This window comes from Poecilia reticulata, chromosome 3 (genome assembly GCF_904066995.2).
Source record: "Poecilia reticulata chromosome 3, P_reticulata-male-v2, whole genome shotgun sequence".
In the NCBI taxonomy this organism is placed as follows: Eukaryota; Metazoa; Chordata; class Actinopteri; order Cyprinodontiformes; family Poeciliidae; genus Poecilia; species Poecilia reticulata.
Window position 1 is genome coordinate 4,685,664 of NC_088832.1, and position 22,122 is coordinate 4,707,785.

The window sequence follows — 22,122 nt, forward strand, 5'->3', positions numbered from 1 at the left end:
GAAATGCTTGCTTTGCTTTTAGCAGTTCAATGGGTGGAAGAAGTAAGACCATTAAAATCAAGTATTTGCTCAGATTCTAGTTCTTCGTTATTCAGTTTGCAAAATAATAAATCAGATAGTAGACCAGATATATTAATTGAAATACAACAAACACTTAACAGAATCAATATGATGGGGCTAACAGTACATTTTGTTTGGGTTCCAGCACATCACAGGATTAAGGGGAATGAAACGGCAGACAGACTGGCTAAAGAGAGTACTAATCGGTTGATTAATATCTGTCCTAACATTAATAGGACAGATATTGATGTTAGTTTTAGTGTAACAGAAATAAAGGGTATAATTAAACAAAAAACAAGAGAGAGGTGGCAAAAGTTATGGGAAGAAGAAAAGAAAGGACGGTGGTTATATAAAATTCAAAAGACTATTGGTGAAATGAGAAGAACAGAAAGAATCAGGAGAGAAGAGATAATTATTTCACGGTTTAGAATCGGACATACTGCACTAAAAAGGTCATTATTTCTGATAGGGAAACGTCAGGCAGGGAAATGTGACTGCAGGGAAGATGAGACAGTGGAACATGTTATTTTGAGTTGTAGGAATTATTTGATGCAAAGAAATAAGTTAATTAGAAATCTTAGTAGCATGAAAAAGAAATTTGATATTGTTGATTTATTGCAAAAAAGATTCAGGAAGTAGAGGATATGAGGCCTTATTTTATTTTTTAAAACAGTGTAAGTTGTTTAATATATAGTTTATATATATAGTATATAATATATATATATAGTAATATATAGTTTGTTTGTTTTTTTGTCATGTGGTCTCCACACTCCTTATCAGTTGGTGGCGGTAATGCTTACCTAACGTGTCTTGCCAACCGCCAATAAAATTCAACTAGAAGATGAAGAAGAAAAGTGGAAGAGAAAGCCCATAGACCAGTGGTTCTTAACCTGGGTTCGATCGAACCCCAGGGGTTCGATGAGTCGGTCTCAGGGGTTCGGCGGAGCCTCGACACACTTGTGTAAAGTCGTTATGACGCCCCGCTTTGCCATCACTTGCTGCAGAGGATCACGTTACATTGCTTAGCCAATCAGAGCTGCAATTGAGCCCTGATTGAAGGAGTTCTACTCTCAGCATGGATTTGAACTTGTGTCTTTAATTACTTCAGCAAAGCTCACAGTTTTTACCAAATTCTGTAGCTTTCGGTGTACTTCTAAATCTGCTCCTTAGTCGCATCTTTTCGGGGTTGGTACTATCTCTAGTGGCGTGGGGGTGGTAACACAACTAATTAATTACTAAATCAGAATACCGCAAAGTCTTTATTATTTATTATTAGTTTTTCATTCTCTTCAGAATGTAGAGCTAATTAAATAATCTAAACAAGACCTTAAAGTGGTTCCAGTTTCTCTCGATGGCCAACCTGTTGAAACTGTGGCAAATTTTAAATACCTGGGTCGTTCCTGGACAGTCAACTCAACTTTGCTGAAAACACTGACTATATTTTGAAGAACTGTTCTCAGAGACTCTACCTTTTAAGAAGACTTAGTGATCATGGGATGACCCAACTAGACTCTAGTTGGGTCACCCCTATGTCTTCAATTTGGGGGAAAACATATTTTATTTATCACTACAGAAGGGTTCACTGAATGCGCATATGAAACTGGTGGGTTCGGTACCTCAAAAAAGGTTAAGAACCACTGCCATAGACATAATATAAGGATAGACGCCTCATGGACCGCTCTCGCCTATTGTCGCTGACGAGATTTAGGGCCGCCATCTTGGAGCGGTACACCACTCCACTCAGCTTATATGTTAGCAGGCAAAATGACATATTAGCGCATTTAATCGATCATAACACGCTTTTTGGTATTGGAAACCATATTCAAACATCTATCAAAGCTACATTCATAAACAATTGTATTATTTAAGTATGTTTTTAATACATAGTTCAGCATATTTAAATATGCTTAGTGGCCATATCAGAATATTCTGATATTGATGTATGATGAGCATATTAAAAAGCACACAGCCGTTCATAATTTATTTAATAAATTATTTAGTAATATCAATACATATTTATATAACTATACAAAAACAAATAAATAATGATTAATAATGGCACAAATAAATAATGATTAATACTGAATAATATATACTGTATGTATGTATGTACGTATGTATGTATGTATGTATTTCAGCGGACGAGTTCTAGCTTCAGAGAGATTCAGCAGCTGACATTGAGTCCAAAATCCGATGTGAGATTCATCCATGCTGCAGTGAATCCTTCTCTCTTTATAGATATCTCCCTCTTCTTCCTCACATCGTGTCTTTAGGAAACTTTCAAAACAAAAACGGAAGATTTGGGATGTATCTTACTAGTGAAAGAATTACATATAAATAATAGTCTTTACCACCTGTGTAAACTTTGCTGGTGAATGTTATAACACATAATATGTGTTATATTGTTTCATTTCTAATATAGGCTCTTGTGTCAGATAATCTAAGTCAATGTTAGTGAATAATTATTTTTTTTTTATATTTACGGAATCTCAGTTAGCCTTCATAGCGGGGCTGAACCCATATTACACCAAGCACAGTAGCTAATACTAGCTGGTATCTCACCGGTGGACATAAATACAGTAAAGTAATATCCAATATATACACAATAATATGTCCATCTTACTTGTGAAATGTTGTTTGCGGAGCCCTCACATCAATAGTCCATCGATCAGAACAACAATATCCCTCAGTGCTGAGACATCTTCTGCTGTTTTGATTGAGCAAAGTAGGAGGGTATACTGCTCCAAGATGGCCGCCGTATTTCCTGCGCCGGAACAGCCAATGCGGGGTCTACTCTTATATTATGTCTATGAGAAATCCAAACAAAGAGGACGGGAGTTGCGGACTCTTTTGATCAGAGATCCTAATCGACCTGTGCGGAACTGGATGAATCTGTGGACAGGCGGAGAGGCAGCCGGTAAGGCACAATCTGTATCGTTTATGAGATCGGACTGCAAGGTTACCCACGTTCCTCCAGCTTTGCCGGCCGGCCCATTAACAGCAACTGAAGTGGTGGATTGTGGCGTTGATTGATTGATTTTTATGATCGAACTGATTGTTGTGTTGTTGAATAATGGATTTGGGTGTTAAGTTAACTTGAAGCTATTTATATTTATAAAATAAATATGTATGACTGTAAATATTATGCAAATGTAAATAATTGGAAATGTATTTTAAAGTTAAAGAACTTAAGTTTAGTTACTTGTTCATTTACCTTTGATTACTTTGTGGGTTTGATTCACAGTGGTTTGCTTAGTATTTACAGTGATCCCTCACTATAACGCGGTTCACCTTTCGCGGTCTCGCTGCTTCGCGGATGTTTTTGTGCAGTTTTTTTTCACAGTGCATTGTGTTCTGCGTCCTGATTGGCTAAACAGTCTCCGAGGTCCTTCTCTACCTGTGTGCCAATAACGTTACTGTATTTAAATATAAGTAATACAGATTGGCCATTCAGGAGATGGAAACCTGAAAACTTTGAATGCCTGCTGGAAAAGATTGTGGCCAGAGGCAGCGCAGAACCCGAGATCCATCGCTCTGCCATAGATACATCTGTGAATCTTGCAAAGCAGTTTGGAGGAGACGTTTTAATGACATGACTCCGGATCACATTAAGGCCCGATTGATGAACACGCACATCCGCTGACCTGAAAACAGATTTTGTTTTTTGGTTTCAATTATGCTGTATAATAATTGTAAAAACTAAAGGTAACTAAAGGTTTTTACCTGCTTCTGTACCAATTGTGAACATATCATGACACACTAATAAATAAATGGATGATAAAATCAAGAAAAATGCCTGGTCCTACGAGTAAAACCCTGTTGATTAAAGTCTGCATCAATTTATCCATCCATTTTCAAGTGGGGAAGCTGCACTGTTAAAAAATAACTAGACAATTGCTCTGCTGTGAGTGTGTGGATGGTTGTTAGCACTGTCTTTGTGCTGCTCAGGTTGTACCCCACCTCTCCCAATGACTGCTGGAGGTAGGCAAACAACCCTTGTTCAGCATGATGAAGTATATACATACTTGAACATATGTGCATGCATGTACGTTTAAGTTCAGCTGTGAGTTACATGGACTGTCTGTAAGGGGAAAATAGGGCAAAAAATCATGTAGTATGAACTACTGCAGTAGATAGTCGGATGTACCCATCTTCTCTATTTAAATCTAGTGATTACTGAAGAGCAATATAGTATACAGACTTCATAATCTGCACTCTTTTGGTTGAATTCAGTATTTATTTCCACTTTGGATTTATGTTTAGTTTTTATTCAAGCACGTTTTTTGTTAATGGGGACATTTTATTTTTGTCTTTGGTTGTTTTGTTTATTTAGTTTATTAGTCCCAGTGTTATGTGTTCTTTTGAAAATAAAGTGCATGGAAATAGCAGGAAATAGCGTGCATTATTATTTAATTTCCATTAAATCAGTGTCAAAAGGTCTTGAAACAATATTATCATTTATCGCAATAATTTTTTAGACAATTAATCGCTCAGCAAAATTTGTTATCGTGACAGGCCCATTCGCACACAGATCAGGTTGCAAGCGCACAAGGATTTTTAAGACTTATTTTTGAGGTTTATTTAATGTTGCAATCCTGCAGCTTTTTCACAGCAGTGAAAACCTTCCTTTCCTCCGCCAGGTCTTTAGTGATGTCACTAGCAGAATAAGTCAGTGCTGGCTTGGCAGCGCATCTAATGACAGGGAACTTTATATCCAAATAATAAAGCTCAGGTAGCATCAGACAACAAAAACATGAGGCTACATGGTCACTAATGATGAAACGACACAAATTCAAAGGAGTTATTGTTACTGTTATTGTAGAAACATCAGTACCTATGTTTTGTAGCATGTTACTCATTTTAACCACTTCCGAAAACAAACTGGCCAGATTAGGAGGAGGAGGTGTTTCTTCATGTTCTGCTCATGTGAAGAGCTGCTGCAGGTGGGAACGTGGCCTGTGACCATTGCGAAATTATAATACTTTTCTTCATAAGAAAATGTCCACAACCAGGCTATACTACCTCAATTAAAGGGAGTGACACTAAATAAAAGCCCATTACAATATTATCGTCAACTATTCACGTCAGCGAGCACCGACACGTGAGCACGGAGAGCACCTAGTCAGCTGCCATCTTGTGTGCCGTGCCCGCGTGATTTCACATAAAACAGACTATTCAGATTTTATTTCTTTTTCATTTTATATTTATATCTTTGTGTAATGCCCTGCAATAATAATAAAGCTCAGGCAGCATCAGTTTACAAGCTTTGGCACCACAGAGAACAATTGTCATTTTTTTAGACTTTTTTGTCATTTTTTAGATTTTTTAGACAATTGTCATTTTTTAGATTTTTTAGCGGGGTACACCCTGTTCAGGGGTACACCCTGAACACCCTGCGAGGGTGTACCCCGCATCTCGCCCGAAACGTTCGCTGGAGATAGGCACCAGCACCCCTAACGATCCCACTCGGGACAAGGGTGTAAAGAAAATGGATGGCTAGATCTTTGTGTAAATCAGCATGTTTACATTTACCTTTAACTTGGCTCCTGGTACACCGGCATCCTTCACCGTGGGGCAAAAATTATGTTAAAAACTGTGAAAAAAATTCTGTTGAAGGATGTTTTCCTACTAATAAGACATGATTAAAATAGTTCCTCTAGTAGACAAACATGAACTTTTTTTTATGAAATATGGATTTTGTATTAATTTTTATAATTATTTGTTTTATATTACTATTATTATTTGAACAGACAGCTATTTTTCATTAAAACCATGTAATATAGGAACATGGACATGTGTTTTTTACATTCCTGTTACAAAAGACATTGTCAAAGAAGATTTTGGAATTTACATGACCTGTTTTCCATCCAATTCTTTTTTTATTGGACGGCACATTAGAAAAGCAATTAAAATTATGATTTACAGTTTGTTTTTGTATGAAAAAAGACTTTAATTTAAGGATCCTGGATTGGGTGTTGATTGTTCCAAGGGTAGACATGGTTGTCTAAAAATATTTGAGTAATTTTTTTTATATGAAAGAAGTCATACAGTTTAAACGACAATGATCTCTGATGATGACCATCCATCCATTTTCTATACACCGTTCTCCCTAGTGGGGTCGGGAGGGTTGCTGGTGCCTATCTCCAGCTAACGTTTTGGGCGAGAGGCAGGGTACGCCCTGAACAGGTCGCCAGTCTGTCGCAGCTGATGTTGACCCTATCTATGTATGTAAACTTCTGAAATAAAAAATGGCAACAACAAAAAAATCCCTAACAAATGTGTTCACTAAGTTCTCTAGCATTTATAAACATAAATAATTGTAATTTTAACTAATCTAACACAAGAGAAGATTGGTCTCATTTAATTTCAGATTGTGAGAAAAAACAAATTTCTGCATGCAAACTTGTGGTTTCAACTGTAGATGATTGTAGATAAAAACTCTTTCATCTGTAGTTCAATGTACACAAAGTTTTTGCAAGTTTCTTGTGTGTTTTGGATGTGTACAGTACCCTTGAGTGACACAAACAGGTTAATGTTGAAGGTATAGGCATCTTCATGTTGTAGGTATTGGAGAGGTTGGGGATCCTGTAAAATAAGGTTGAAAAAAAAAAATAACAAAGGGGGTCTCAGTCACAACACTGAAGCACAAATGGAATGAATTTCTATCAAATTAGTAAACAAAATGAACAAAATAAAATATGTTTGTTTTAGTTCAGCTAATTTATTCATTGTAGGATGGCAGAACAAAGTGAAAAGGTTTTTTGGGGAGCTGTTACTCCATGGTTATTTACCGAAGAGAAAAGCAGATAGTAATCTATTCTGGAAAAGGTTAAAAGTGTAGCAGAAACACACAGGCTGACCTAGACCATACATAGACAGACTCTTGCACACTCTTCACTATTCTAAATTAGTTTAAGAAGGCCTTTATCATGATATATCATTTCACAGATTATTCTTTGATTCTGAGCAGGGCTGGCCCACGGTGTTATTGAACCTTAAAGGAATCCTAGATTAGTTGAACATGTTGGCCTAAATATAGGCTAACATATCACAAACAGCAATTTTTTAGTTAACAGGAAAACTGTTAAATAAAAAATTGCTGTTTGTGATATGCCAATGCTCATAAATACTTCAAAAAATTTGTATCTTTCATTATATTTTTCACCCATTGAGGTTGCCAGTTTTTCACCTGCTGGCTTGTGATGCGGTTCTGTACTGGAATCTACAAAGTTAAACACAGGAATTCTAACTTTCCCTGAGTTGTTTACCAATTTCACAATTTCCGAGTCAATTACCGGCTTGGAAATTGTGAGCCGAAGCCAAACACAATTTCCGAAGGACCTACTCTCAACATTTCTCTAAAGAAGATTTTGATTCATTTGTACAGGCAAAACTGATGAAGGCTCTAACAGGTGATCGTTGCCTTTACAAGCTAAAAACAATTGCATTCCAACTGTTTTTATCCACAAAGGGCCTAAACCCGCAGCCATGCAGGTTTAGGCCCGCATATATATGGGGGAATATATATAGGGGGATATTTATGGGGGAATTTTACTGCCATAAGTCGAGAGCACACATTTTCACTTTGAAAGCAGAATTTAATTTCTTTGTTCTCAGAACTTGTAATAGGGTTTCAGTTTGAGAGCAGGGTTTCATCCTTTTGTTCTCAAAAAGTTTCCTGCTTGCTTGCAAATTCTTTTCTGCTTCTTCAGCACTGCAGCCAGTCTGACACAGTCATCCGTTCAACACCATGCCTTCACCAAATAGTCAGAGCAGAGCAGACCCATGTCACTCTGTGTCAATATTGCAAATAAATCACAGCTGAGTACCACTATCAACCAATGCTCACAGGTTGCCTTGGCAACCTTTACTACATTAAATTCTGACTCACCATTGGGCGGGCAGAGGTGGGGAGGGAGCACTGTGCTTTTATATCTAAACCGGGCTGTGCAAACTTCACTGCTGAAAATTTAACTGTTTAAGACAGCCAGTAGTGAGATGCTTTTAGGCAAAATAATGCCTAAAAGCATTATTTTGCATAAACAAAAATAATGAATTGCATAAACAAATTGCATAAACATGTCTAAATTTGCACAGAAACAAAGAGATAAAACAATCTTCCCTAACTCCCGGTCCGCGGACCAATTGGTACCGGGCCGCACAAGAAATAATTAAATATTTCCGTTATATGCATTACCTGAGTCTGGAGGATCTTTTATTTTGAAAATCCTATAACCGGATTCTCTCCTTTACGTCTTACACGCCAACATTGAGCCCACAAGCAGCAAAGCAGTAAGAAACAGAACAGATGTCTTTGGAAAGTTTCTTTGCGAAGGGGAAAAGTGCTTCAAACTGCTTCGCCACATAGAGACCAAGTAAGGACCCTGTGCATAAGCAACACTTCGGGTGTCTCTCTCATCACTCCCAGATGGGACCGTCTCGTTGCACAGAAATAAGCTCAGGGCTCCCATTAATTTGTCATTAAGAGTTAACATTTTCATGAAAGTAAAATATTCATTTTTGTGGCGCGTCTGTATTGTGGAAGTCAGCAGAAAAAGACGAAAAAGAATTTTGAGTCTTGTTTTATTGTCAATGTCTTCCATCCAAAACCAAAAATGGAATGAAGAACAACTATTGGTGCCTTCTCGAAGGAGCGACGCTCCTCACCCGCTATAAAAGGGTCAAGACAATCCAACATGTTGAATGCCCGATTTTAGATCGCAGTGGCCCGACGTTCTACGTAACACACCACACACTGCAGGATGATCGGTGACAATCTTAGAACTAGGAACGTTCTAGGATTGTCGTAAACGGAAAATTGGGACAAAAAATTGGAAACTGTGCCTTGTGACTCCCCCGCCCCCCAGGCCACAGTAAATTTGTCAAGCCTTGACCGGTCCGTGGTGATCCAAAGGTTCGGAACCACTGAGATAGAACACTACTAAACCTATCTAGACAGTTTATCAGAAAAAAAGAAGGTTGATTTGGGAGTTAGTTTCACTTTAAGAACTAAGAAATTAAGTTATTCTTTCAAAGTGAAAATGTGTGCTCTTGACTTATGGCAGTAAAATTCCCCATACCATACTCCGGAACAGTTGCTACTGGATCGTACACAGAGCTACAGACGCTAGGAGAAACATCAGAGAGGAAGCCCTGGAGGCTCTTTTAAATGCTAACAGAGCTATAGCTACTGCCGCCAGATCACGTTCAGGATTTGGATAAAGACCGGACCCTAAACAACTGTTATCAGACAGGACACGGAACTGCAGACACTAGGAGAAAGATCAGACATAAGTAGCGCTGGGAATTCTTAATATGTTTACGGAGCTATTGTTACTGCCGACCAAAGGCACGTATCATTCATTGTTTCATTTATGGACGTGAAGGTGGTGGCAGCAGCAGCAAAACACCAGCGTAAGCCAACTCTGTCCTCTTCCTCATCTTCATTACCTCTTGTGATTTCTACATTCCCGTCAATTTGAACGTTCTTCAAAGTTGAAAAGGCTTAAAGATGTTACTCATTGCTCATTGCACAGTCGGACCTGTAGACATGCCAGAATGCATTGCAGCGTAATCAACATGGCAACGTTCGTGTGACAATATTTAATTAAAATGTATAAAAACGAAATAATCTAAAAGTCTATTGTTACAGCTAATCATGGATCCTTTAAGCAGAATATGATATGTTAAAAAGATTTCCACTACTAACAACATTTCAATAAAAATTCGGTGGAATCTCAGACAGGAACTCTGCGATATAATTAGTTATTATTTGCTGAAAGATAATCGTGGATATATTGAGTAGATTAAACACAAAATTAAATTCATAGGATCAGATTGTAGCTATGGCAAACCAACAATCAAACTGTATAGATTGTTAATCGTACTTTTATGAAGTAAACTTGCCAGTTCTGTTGAATCTTAAATTTAAGTGTTAAACATTTTACATTTTTCAATTTATTTATGCTGAAACTTTTTAATCACACAAATATTAAACTCATTGCATCAGATTGTAGCTATGATAACAAAACAATCAATCAATGAAGATTATTTTTGAACTTTCACAATGTAAATTTCCCAGTTCCATTAAAACTTAAATTTCCCACTTGGGGAAAAATAAAGAAATTGAACTGAAATAAAATTATGGTGATAGGCTACTTTGAAATTCCAGTTAAATTTATGTCTATCCTTAATTCATAAAGATCAGCCATACACATACAAATTCAGCAAACATTAAGAAACAAATGTCTTATGGGTCCGTGTATTTTCAGGCAGTTCCTTTCTTCGTTTGAAATGAAAATTGAGAAGACGGAAATAGACTCGTTTTTTCGTTTTCCGTTTAGAAAACAAAAATTGGAAATCAGATTTTTTGCTCATTATCCGATTTCCCATTTAGTGCACAAAACGAAAATGGAAAAACTGGATAACGAGCTGTCAATTCCGATTTTCATTATTTCATTTTTGACAAGTGGTCTGACCCGGAAGTCCTGTCTGTCCAGCACAGTTTGTTTTTGCAAACTCATCCAAATCTGCAATTTGATCATGATACCTTCACACAGAAAGCCTTATACTCCGACTTTGTTTTGTATAAGAAGCTAATTGCTTCTAAATTAGCGGTTCTCAACGTGGGCGGTATCGCCCCCCAGGGGGCGTTCAGAGGACGGCAGGGGGCACTGGAGGGGATTTTTACAAAAGGGGGGCGCTGGGATTCCTTTGTGGGGCGTTTGGTCGAAGATAAACTTTACACCTTAAATGCACAACAATACCAGTTTAGACTTTGAGCAACTCGCTAAAACTGTATTGTGTAACATGCTGAAAGTGGTCCGGTATGAAACGGGTGTGATAGAACAACACAGCACTTTTAAATTTCAATAATCAGAATACCGAAATTGTTTCCGTTGTTTTAAAAGGTTTATGTCAGTCTGCCTTTTCCCCATCGATACGTTTCCTGAACACTGCGCACCACTGGGGGTAAAAAAAAATTAAAAAGAGACGACGCACACATTGCGCAAAACTCTGAAACAGGAGAAGCAGGACATAAAACGGAGCAACGAACTAGATGTGAATTATGGCATAAAAATGGAGAATCGGACGCTGAACAGTGAAAAATCAACACATGATGTGAAACACATGACGATTAGGCGGCGCAGCAAAAGATTACTGATGGTGAGCATCAATAAATAAGTGATGCCCCTCCTGAAAGCTCTAGTTTGCACAATAAATGCCATGTGGGTGAAGTTTTATGGATGACACTCTGATGTCCCATTATACTCAAGGCAGCACAGAGCTGCACCACCAGAAACTCACAGAAACACTGAAGAGAAGAAGAGCTATGATTAATGTAGTTACAGTTCTATCCATGTTTTAATGTTGCAGAGCTCAGTCGTTTTGCAAATGATCAAAGTTTAAACTGGCATGTTGAACATCTTTTATCTGGTCATTTTGTGGAACATTTAACAACTAGAAAATGGCAAAGAACAAGAATATTTTTTCCACTCTGATTGGCTGCTTTTAGGCCTACCAATTTTAAGTTGAATGTTCGTTACATTTTTCATAGACACCAGTGAAACTAATTTCTATTCCCATGGGTTTTTTGTTTTCTGGAAAATAATTTTTGATGATAAATACAGAAACAAGCATAAAAATCAAAACATCTACAATAGTGATAGTAATATTAATAATAAAATGATAGTCAGTGCAAAGTAGCCTACAAATTCTGTGAGAGACCTGGACAAAGGCTAGGGGGGCGCTGGCCCAAAAAAGGTTGAGAAACGCTGTTCTAAATGCAGCTTCCGATTCAGTAAATGGCCAAAGGGCTAGTCCGCCCAATTTTTACCAACCTTCAATCTGCTGTGGTTTAAAACGACGCTCAAACCGCGACTAGTTCATTCTGTCCAACGCTGTCATTCAAATCTATAGCTTTTTAGGTTTTTCCTTTCTGAATAGCATAGCATACCAGTTATAATACGGTATGTTATGAACAAGCATGCAGAAAATGTGATCCAAAATATAAAAATGTATCTATTTCTACCAGGTAGGAAATGTTTGAAATAATGTGCCAATTAGATTATTAAAAGCTTAACTAAATAAATATTTTCCTATTTCTTAGCACTGGATTTATAAGCAAGAAACATTAAAATAATTATTTCATATTTAATTTGTATCAACCTATATGTAGACAGCTTTAAACTCAAATCCTACAAAAAAAAATAATAATGAAAATCAAAATTGACAGCTCGTTATCCATTTTTTCCCTTTTCGTTTTGTGCACTAAATGGGAAATCAGATAATCCGATAATCCAAAAATCCGATTTCCAATTTGGTTTTCTAAACGGAAAATGAAAAAAATTGTCTATTTCCGTTTTCTCATTTTTCATTTCAAACAAAAAAACTAACTGCCTGAAAATACACAGACCGGCTCGTTATCCGATTTCCCATTTAGTGCACAAAACAAAAATGGAAAAAACGGATAACGAGCGCTCAATTTCGATTTTTATGATTTCATTTTTGACAAACGGTCTGACCCGGAAGTTCTCTCTGTCCGTATCACACATAAGACATTATGCAGGCTGCAGTGAGGCAAGCTTGTTTGTTTCAGGCTATATACTGTGGTATTTTCTGCCAGCTGCAAGTCAGTTTAAGTAATGCTCCTGTGAGAAACAAATAATACCGGACATCTGGTCACCGATAAAAATGGTTAGCTTGAATTTTTAGCTTCGTTTTTTTATTTTGAAAGGCCAGAGCACGGGGGAGTGGCTTTCCACACCATCCTGCAGCCATACATGTCTCGTCTCTGGACTAGCAAAATGGCCACCATTGCACTGCGCCACTAGCAGCAATAGAGGTAAGTACACTTCTAATTTGTCACAAAAAGTTGTTTCAAGATATTTTTAGGCAAGAAAGTAGCCCTCCTAGCTTCATTTACGCACTTAGTTCATGCAGTTTCTTTGAAATATACTCCTTCACTGCAGCGTAGCTCCGCTAACGGGGCCAGGCGGCTCCAGGCTCAACGGGCGGGTGGAGTGTGTTTACCCCGCTAACCGGGGCCTGATCTTAGCAGGTCACCTTGCCGTTTTCTGCTTGTTATTTGATCGTAGCGTCTCAAAGTGTGATGTGAAGAGTTTAATGTGTTTCCATATATACTGTTTGATATGTGTGTCAAAATATAATATCCCTCTCTGGAGAGTTCGATAATTCTGAAGATGTTAGTATCTTCTAAACCACAGATGTCAAACTCCAGTCCTCAAGGGCCGCTGTCTTGCAGTTTTTAGATGTGCCACAGGTACAAAACACTGGAATGAAATGGCTTAGTTACCTCCTCCTTGTGTAGATAAGTTCTCCAGGGCCTTGTTAATGACCTAATTATTCTATCCTGGTTTGGTGCATCAGAGGCACATCTAAAAGTTGCAGGACAGTGGCCCTTGAGGACTGGAGCTTGACACAGTGTTCTCTTCGAACACCAGTTACTAATATTCCCTTCGTCTGGTTTTTTTTGTACAGTCATGGCCAAAAGTTTTGAGAATGATTCAAATGTTAATTTTTACAAAGTCTAGTGCTTCAATTTTTATAATGGCAATTTGCATATACTCCAGAATGTTATAAAGAGTGATCAGCTTAACAGCAATTAATTGCAAAGTCAATATTTGCCTAGAAAATTAACTTTATCCCCCAAAACACATTTCAACTTCATTGCAGCCCTGCCTTAAAAGGACCAGCTAACATCGTTTCAGTGATTGCTCCATTAACACAGGTGTGGGTGTTGATAAAGACAGGGCTGGAGATCAATCTGTCATGATTAAGTAAGAATGACACCACTGGACACTTTAAAAAGAGGCTGGTGCTTGGCATCATTGTTTCTCTTCTGTGAACCATGGTTATCTCTAAAGAAACATGTACAGTCATCATTGCACTGCACAAAAATGACCTAACAGGGAAGAGTATCGCAGCTAGAAAGATTGCACTTCAGTCAACAATCTATCACATCATCAAGAACTTCAAGGAGAGAGGTTCCATTGTTGCTAAAAAGGCTCCAGGGCGCCCTAGAAAGACCAGCAAGCGCCAGGACCGTCTCTTAAAAGTGTTTCAGCTGCGAGATCGGGCTACCAGCAGTGCAGAGCTTGCTCAGGAATGGCAGCAGGCAGGTGTGAGTGTATCTGCACGCACTGTGAGGCGGAGACTCTTGGAGCAAGGCCTGGTCTCATGGAGGGCAGCAAAGAAGCCACTTCTCTCCAGGAAAAACATCAGGGACAGACTGATATTCTGCAAAAGGTACAGGGAGTGGACTGCTGAGGACTGGGGTAAAGTAATTTTCTCTGATGAATCCCCTTTCCGATTGTTTGGGACATCTGGAAAACAGCTTGTTCGGAGAAGACGAGGTGAGCGCTACCACCAGTCTTGTCTCATGCCAACTGTAAAGCATCCTCAAACCATTCATGTGTGGGGTTGCTTCTCAGCCAAGGGAGTCGGCTCTCTCACAGTCTTGCCTAAAAATACAACCATGAATAAAGAATGGTACCAGAATGTCCTCAGAGCAACTTCTCCCAACCATTCAAGAGCAGTTTGGTGATGAACAATGCCTTTTCCAGCACGACGGAGCACCTTGCCATAAAGCAAAGGTGATAACTAACTGGCTCAGGGAACAAAACATAGAGATTTTGGGTATGGACCCAAAATCTCTATGTTTTGTTCCCTGAGCCAGTTAGTTATCACCTGGAAGCTCCCCAGATCTTAATCCCATTGAAAACTTGTGGTCAATCATCAAGAGACAGGTGGACAAACAAAATCCTAGGATTTCTGACAAAATGCAAGCATTGATTGTGCAAGAATGGACTGCTATCAGTCAGTATTTGATCCAGAAGTTGATTGAGAGCATGCTGGGGAGAATTGCAGAGGTCCTGAAGAGGGGTCAACACTGCAAATATTGACTTGCTGCATTAACTCATTCTGTCAATTAAAGCTTTTGTTACTTATAATATGATTGCAATTGTATTTCTGTATGTGATGAAAACATCTGACATACACACATGAAAACCAGAGGGCAGCAGATCATGTGAAAATATAATATTTGTGTCATTCTCAAAACTTTTGGTCTTGACTAGAGGTGTGCCGATTGATCGGTCACCGATCATAATCGGGCCGATTTTCGTGAAAAAGTGAATGATCGGCGATCATTGGCTCTTGTTGCCGATACCGATCACCTGCATCTCATTTTGCAGCCAGCCTGTGTAGCTGGTCTTCTCTTTCCTTCACACTGCGCAAACGCGCAGCAACAAATCCTAAGCAATGTGGAACTATAACGCACTGAGTGAATGGGGAAGTTTGCGTGTTGCGGCGGAAAATTGAAGCATGTCAAAATGCATCAACACAACAAAGCTAATACGACATAAAAACAATGCCATACTTTACAGAGTTTGGCTACATCGAGGCTCACTGCAGTAAAAAAACATATGGAGGATCAGATGGCAGGTAAAGCAGCGCACAGATACAAACACTCACCCAGATTAGCATGACGGTCAGAAAGCTAAACAAATAACCCGCAAAATTATTTAAGTCTTCGAGCTGCGAGGTAAGACGCTGGTTCTGCTCTAGTTGTTGAACTGCTGCTACGCGCTACAGGTAGTAATATTTCACAGACGGAGCGCCGCTTCTGCTCCACCTGGCAGTGACTCTCACACTGAACCTCTGTTTAAAGCTGCAGCATCTAACTTAAAAAAATACATTTTACATACGTATTAAAACTTTCGCTGTCTTAACATGAGACAGATAATCTCTAAAAAAATAATTGATCTCCTCCTTGCTCTGCATAATTACTCCGCTCAGTCAGAAACAGCCACTCGGAACTATTAGTAATCAGCTAGCCGCCATGCTATCAGGAAGTTTTCATTCAGTAACCCATGATTGTTTATTGTAATGGATCCTGTATTTGCCTTTGAATGTTAAGTTTTATACTTAAATTTTTTTGGCAATGTTGAGAGGTTTTATTTTGGCTCTTTGTATTATTTAGCCTCTTCAGAGCCTTCATATGTTATCAGTCTGTTAAAGATAGTATTACCGATAGCAGTACAATTTGCAGAATGCTTGTTTTGTTTAGTTTTCTTCTTGGAAAAAGTTATTAAAAACAAGTTTTTGTCTAAATTAAGGTGAATTCATGGTTCCTTTTTCCACATAATGTAACCGGTAGTGTTTATGATAAAAAAAAAAAATTATATGATCGGTATCGATGATCGGTATCGATGATCGGTATCGGTGATCGGCCCTCATGGGTGATCGGTATCGGCAGGAAAAAACCTGATCGGCACATCTCTAGTCATGACTGTAGTTTGTAAATTCATGTTATTTGTGTGTGTGTGTGTGCGTGTGTGTGCGTGTGCGTGTGTGTGTGTGTGTGTGCGTGTGTGTGCGTGTGTGTGAAATATATTCTTCCCTTTGATTGACTTCCTTCGTGCAAATTTGTAGGCAGATTTGTCAAAAACAAATTTGCCTATTTGGGATTACTTAGGCTTTAAACAGGTTAAAAGAAGTATATCACAGGATGTAACCAAAGTGGTTGCCAAAGGATTCAAGTAGATAAGTAGGATTCAAATAGGATTCAAGTAGGTAAGCAATATGAATTGTAAGCAAGATCAACTATAATTTTCCTACAAAATGGACTATGACAGTTCTGAGTATAGTTCTAAACATGACTAAGATTTTAATTATTAATTCATAAAAGGTGTGAGAAATACTGTAGATGGTTTAAATAATTTAAATATTTTCTCAAATGAAGTACCAAGAAATTTTATATCTATGTCTGAAAGGAACTTTTAGAAAATACAAATATGACTTTGTGTAGTAAGATGCCACTTGGACATTGTCTTCAAACCTGCAAGGGATTAGACTCTGCAAAAGGTACAAGTGCTTCCATTGGCACAACCCAGGGTGAGATTGTCGTCCCAAAATTCTTTCCCAGGAAAGGTCCAAGAGGAACATACTCCCAAGCTTGAATATCTCTAGCTGCAGATAGACAAAAAGCAACATTATCATTAAATGGATTGTAGGTTCAAAGAATAAAATTAAATAAAAAATAATAATAAATAATGCTGATAAAAAAATCTCACGTGTGCCTACTTTTTAAAATAAACTTTTTAGCCAAAAAAATATATTCCATAGAATACAAAAGAACATAATATACTTTCCCAAGGGGAAATTACTTACTACTCTACTTAAGGTGTTAAATATTAGTGATACAAGTACTATGAGTGATAAAAATGTATTTAAAAACCCAAAACAAATAAATTAACAAAGTAAAGAACAAACCAAGCATGTGAATCGAAATATGTTAATCTATAAATAAGTCACTCTGAGCTATCAACTGATTGAAGGACGCAGTTGTCTGAGTCTTCAAATTCGAACAGACCTTGTTGCTGCGCTATGATGTCAGCAGCCTACGAAGGATGCAGCCCTTGAATTTGGACACAGTTAGGGTCTATAATATAGGGTCTAAGTGGTGCTGCTTTTGGGGTGTTTGTGTGTCTGGACGGGAGACATGTCTGAGGACTGTTTGTTGGCCATATATGGTGGAAGCGTTGTAAAATGCCACCCAATGCAGAAAAATACAATGTGCTTGCTCATTTTGCTGTGCTTCTAGGTTTCCCTATTTATAACCTTTTCCTTTACAAATACTTTACCTCTCGTTTTTCATCTTTTTATTTGAATTAGCAATATTTTTATTATGTTTAATCAATCTTTTTTAGAATCTTATTACATTTCACATGTTTTAGCCATGTTTTTGAAATGCTTAATCACTTCAATCTTAGCATAGTTTTAATTTTGTGGAACATGTCCACATGCAACACCGAGGATTGCAGGTCGTTACTGGAGACATTAATGGGGGAGCCACGGAACTACTCGAGGGCTGGAAAGAACAGTCTGCCACATCTTAGCTTAGGATCCTCATGCACTTCACTGTGCAGCGCAAAAGGGGCTTTAGTGATTAGGGTGGGGTGGTCTTTCTTATTATGGATAAATGATTCTGTATCTTTCCTCTATCTCTTTTATTGGCATGCATACATAATATCAGACTGGCACAGTCACATATAAACAAAAACTGATTGAAGCAAGCCAGCACTCTTTAGAGAGCGTGTAGGATGAGAATAGGTAACACTTTATTTGATAGGGTGTGCGTAAGACTGACATAACACAGTCATAAACATAACACCTGTCATGAACATGAATAAGTCTTCATGTATATTTATGACTGTTGTCATAAAGCAGTACTTCTCAATTTCAGTCTTCAGGCCCCCATGTTTTAGATGTGTCTCTATTCCAAAACAGCTGATTCAAATGATTGCATGACCATCAAGTTCTGCAGAAGCCTGTTAATCACCCACAGATTCAATCCAGGTGTGTGGCAGAAGGGAAACACCTAAAACATGCAGGGCAGGGGGGAATGAGGACCGGAATTGAGAAACAGTCATAAAGTGTCATTCAGTAAATATTCACACTTTTAATGCAAAGTTGACATTATTCAAAATGTCTTTGTTATGACAACTTGATATTAACCAAGAATCTGTCATAAATATGTCATAATAGTAGAGATGTGCCGATCAGGTTTTTTCCTGCCGATTCCGATCACCGATACCGATCACATAATTATAATTGTTTTTTAATCATAAGCACTACCGGTTACATTATGTGGAAAAGGGAACCATGAATTCACCTTAATTTAGACAAAAACATGTTTTTAATAACTCTTTCCAAGAAAAAAATAAAACAAAACAGGCATTGTGCAAATTGTACTGCTATCGGTAATACTGTCTTTAACAGACTGAAAACATATGAAGGCTCTGAAGAGGCTAAATAATGCTAAATAAAACCTTATAAGTAAGTAAGTGTGTATGAAGTAAGTAACGTTATAAGTAATGTCTATATATCTCCATCAATTATAGGAGGAACAAAAGAAATAAGGAGACATGAAAAACAACACGATGAACTATGTATAAGTAAGAAATTTAATTGAGCAAAAGTCAATAACAAACAAATTAATTAGGTTAACAGAAGAATAAAAATCCAGGTTGTTACAACCAGGGTTGTTAAACAGATACAAGCAAAAATTCACATTTTTGTTTTTATGGTACCATGTATGTTATTCTGAGAGACTTTTTATTGGTAGAGTCTTATATATAGGAAAATATAAGATGAAACTATTTAGTCTATCAACATGGACATTTTCCTTCAACTCTAAAGCGATAAATCATATTCATAGAATCACATTATCAACAATTCGTGAATAGAGCAAAAATACTTAGCACCTACAGGTAAATAACATTTACCTGAAGGTAAATGTTATTTAGTTTGGTTAAGAATAATTATTGTACCGTCAATAAATGATGCCTAATATCTATTAGGTATCATTTATGCCTAATAGATAGGCATAAATACATGGCAACACATGTTACTGTGTTGCCAGAGGAACACAGTAACATCTTCATAAGCTCAGAGGGTCAAGCTGATGAATAAAGAGGGTGGATGCTCCCTTCTAAAATATTTCTTTCATGTTCTTTCAGCAAACAGTTGAGACAGAGTTATTTTTGGTTTCACCACTATTTACCTGCTGTTATACCTGCCACAAAGTATTCTTAAAATATTCTGTTAGTCTGCTCATGTGACCAAACCAACTGAGGAGATGAAAAGTTAAAACTTGAGTTAAGATGTTGTTTTAACTTGAGTTAAGTTAAAACTCTAGTTAGAATGTTAAGTTTTAACATTTTAACTCAACAACATCTAGTTGTGTACAACCTCAAGTTGGGTAACCCCAAGATCACTAGGTCTTCTTAAAAGATAGAGTCTCTGAGAACAGTTCTTAAAGATAGAGTCAGTGTTTTCATCAAAGTTGAGCTGACTGTCCAGGAATGACACAGGGAATTTAAAATTTGCCACAGTTTCAACAGGTTGGCCATTAAGTGAAATTGAAATAACTTTCAGGTCTTCTTTGTCATTTAATTAGCTCTACTTCCTTAAGAAAATGAAAAGGTATGTTCTTTTGTGAGGGAATTTATATTTTACTGTTCCAGTAATGCCAGAATTAAAAATAAATAATAAAGACTTTGTGGTATTCTGATTTAGTAATTATATTAGTTGTTCTACCACCCCCACACCACTAGAGGCGGTAGATGCGACTAAGGAGCAGATTTAGAAGTAAAAAGAAATCTACAGAAGTTGTTAAAAAAAACTGTGAGCTGCGCTGAAGTAAATGAGAGAGAGAAGTTCAAAAACATACTGAAAGTGAAACTACTTTAAAAAATGAAGATATATCACAGATTTTAAAATAAAATAAAAACGGGAGACCGCGGATAATACAGGAAACAGCACCCCCTTTCCTTCCTTATTGCAATGGTCCCATTTATGAGACTGACAGTGGTCCGTCCCCGCCCCTTCCTGGTTGCTGCAGCGAAGTGTACTTGCATCAAAGTACACTTTGGAACTAATTCAGTTTTCTTTGATTTAAAAGTCAGTCAGCAAGTTTGAATTCAAATCATTCTGGATGATTAGATTTTTGTGTACTACATTTTGTTAGATGGCTACTCATTTTTAAGCCATATCAATAAAAAGATTCTTACCGCTCCAGTCATTCATAAGTACCATCCCAAAGATATGTTCGTGGGCTTTGTTGATGGGAATAGGCTCCCCCAGCTGACTTTCTCCACCAACAAAGAATGCCTGTTAACAAAAAAGGAAGTTCCAGAGTTATGGAAATTTCATTTATCAAAGAATGAGAATAATAAGAGAAAGATTAAACTTTGTCTTTAAGTGTCTTTATTTGAAGGCAAAAGCATTCGAAGACCCGTCTCACTAAACGCAGTCAGGAGAAAAACCCTGAACGACACACATTACATGGTTATATAGCCACAGCAAAAGTCTGATCTTATCTCTATTGCCAGATGGACCACAAAGACAATCCTTACCCCCACCTCATGAACTGTCCCTCACCTCTTTAGAGGTAACGGTTTTATGGCAGGAAAAAAAGCTGATAAGGATGCCAACAGAAACTTCTAGTTCTTCACCCATAGTTGCAGGGTCAAACAAAAGTACCAACAATGCATTCCACACATGCCAAGTTTTTAAGACTGCCAAGTCAGGCATTCAATATTTCCATTAGAAATAAGGTTAAAAATGAAATTTTCTATTGCACCAGCAACAACGACACAGATGTATATTAACATGCATTGAAATATGCTATGATGAGAAAGACCTTTCTCTGGTAGTCAACAGTTTGTGTCTTCACATTATCACTCTACTCTGTACTCTGTCTCTGTGGTTCATAGAAAGAACAGCATAATTACCATCTCAAGCTCAATGTCCAGTTGCTTGGAAGGACCAAAGATTGGAGGTTTTGCTGAAAGGCAAAAGGTAAATGTTGTTACATTAAGCATAATAAGTCAGATAATTTATCAAAATACATCTTTCTTTACTCCACAATGCAAAGGACAAAGATTTTATTTCTATTTGAGCTACCAGTCATTCTCATAGCTAAAGCTGCTGTAAGTCATTTTTATAAAATCAAATTTTTTTTTACATATTTGTTAAAACTATCACTATGTCCTGACAGTATAAGACCGTGAAAAAACTGAGCTACTCTACTCTACTCTACTCTACCTCCTCCCATTGGTCCTCCTACCATCTGAAATGCATTGTTCCCGGTCAGAATCCAGGAGGATGCTCCCCCCACAGAATGTACAAGCTCAAGATTACCGGTTTACTGCAGCTGTGTTAGTGATGAAGAAACAACTTAACGCTATGGAAAAACTGCTTATTCGCTATCATTGGTGGCAAAGCTTTGATAGCTATGCTTTGCATTCCCGGCAGGCTCCAACGTTAAAGAGGAGCTGTAGCACAGCATAGAGCAAGATAAAATGTGTGAGCTGTACATACACAAACATGACTGACAGTGCTAGAGGGAATATTTATATTGGAAAAATGTGAGTTAGAAGAGAAGGAGAAATTTTGGAGTGAGTTAGATAAAGTGATGCAGAATATCCACAGACGTCAGTTAGAATGTTAGAATAAACTCTGAAAATGTATGAC

The 22,122-nt window shown here is 37.7% G+C and overlaps 1 protein-coding gene across 3 annotated transcripts in view; it reads right to left on the bottom strand.

Moving 5' to 3' along the window:
• fah (fumarylacetoacetate hydrolase (fumarylacetoacetase)) overlaps positions 1-22,122 on the bottom strand; it is a 101,526-nt gene that overhangs the window by 26,208 nt on the left and 53,196 nt on the right. For 2 of the 3 annotated variants that reach the window (XR_014086828.1, XM_081604961.1), the window contains exons 7-10: positions 21,381-21,433; positions 20,658-20,757; positions 16,922-17,052; positions 6,570-6,645 (exon numbers count right to left, since the gene is read on the bottom strand). Coding sequence is in view for 2 of the 3 variants with exons in the window: in XM_081604961.1 (XP_081461087.1) it covers positions 6,570-6,645; positions 16,922-17,052; positions 20,658-20,757; positions 21,381-21,433 (360 nt within the window). In the remaining variant the exon portion in view is untranslated. The remainder of the gene's footprint in view (positions 1-6,569; positions 6,646-16,921; positions 17,053-20,657; positions 20,758-21,380; positions 21,434-22,122) is intronic. The other variant, XM_081604962.1, reaches the window with a different exon arrangement.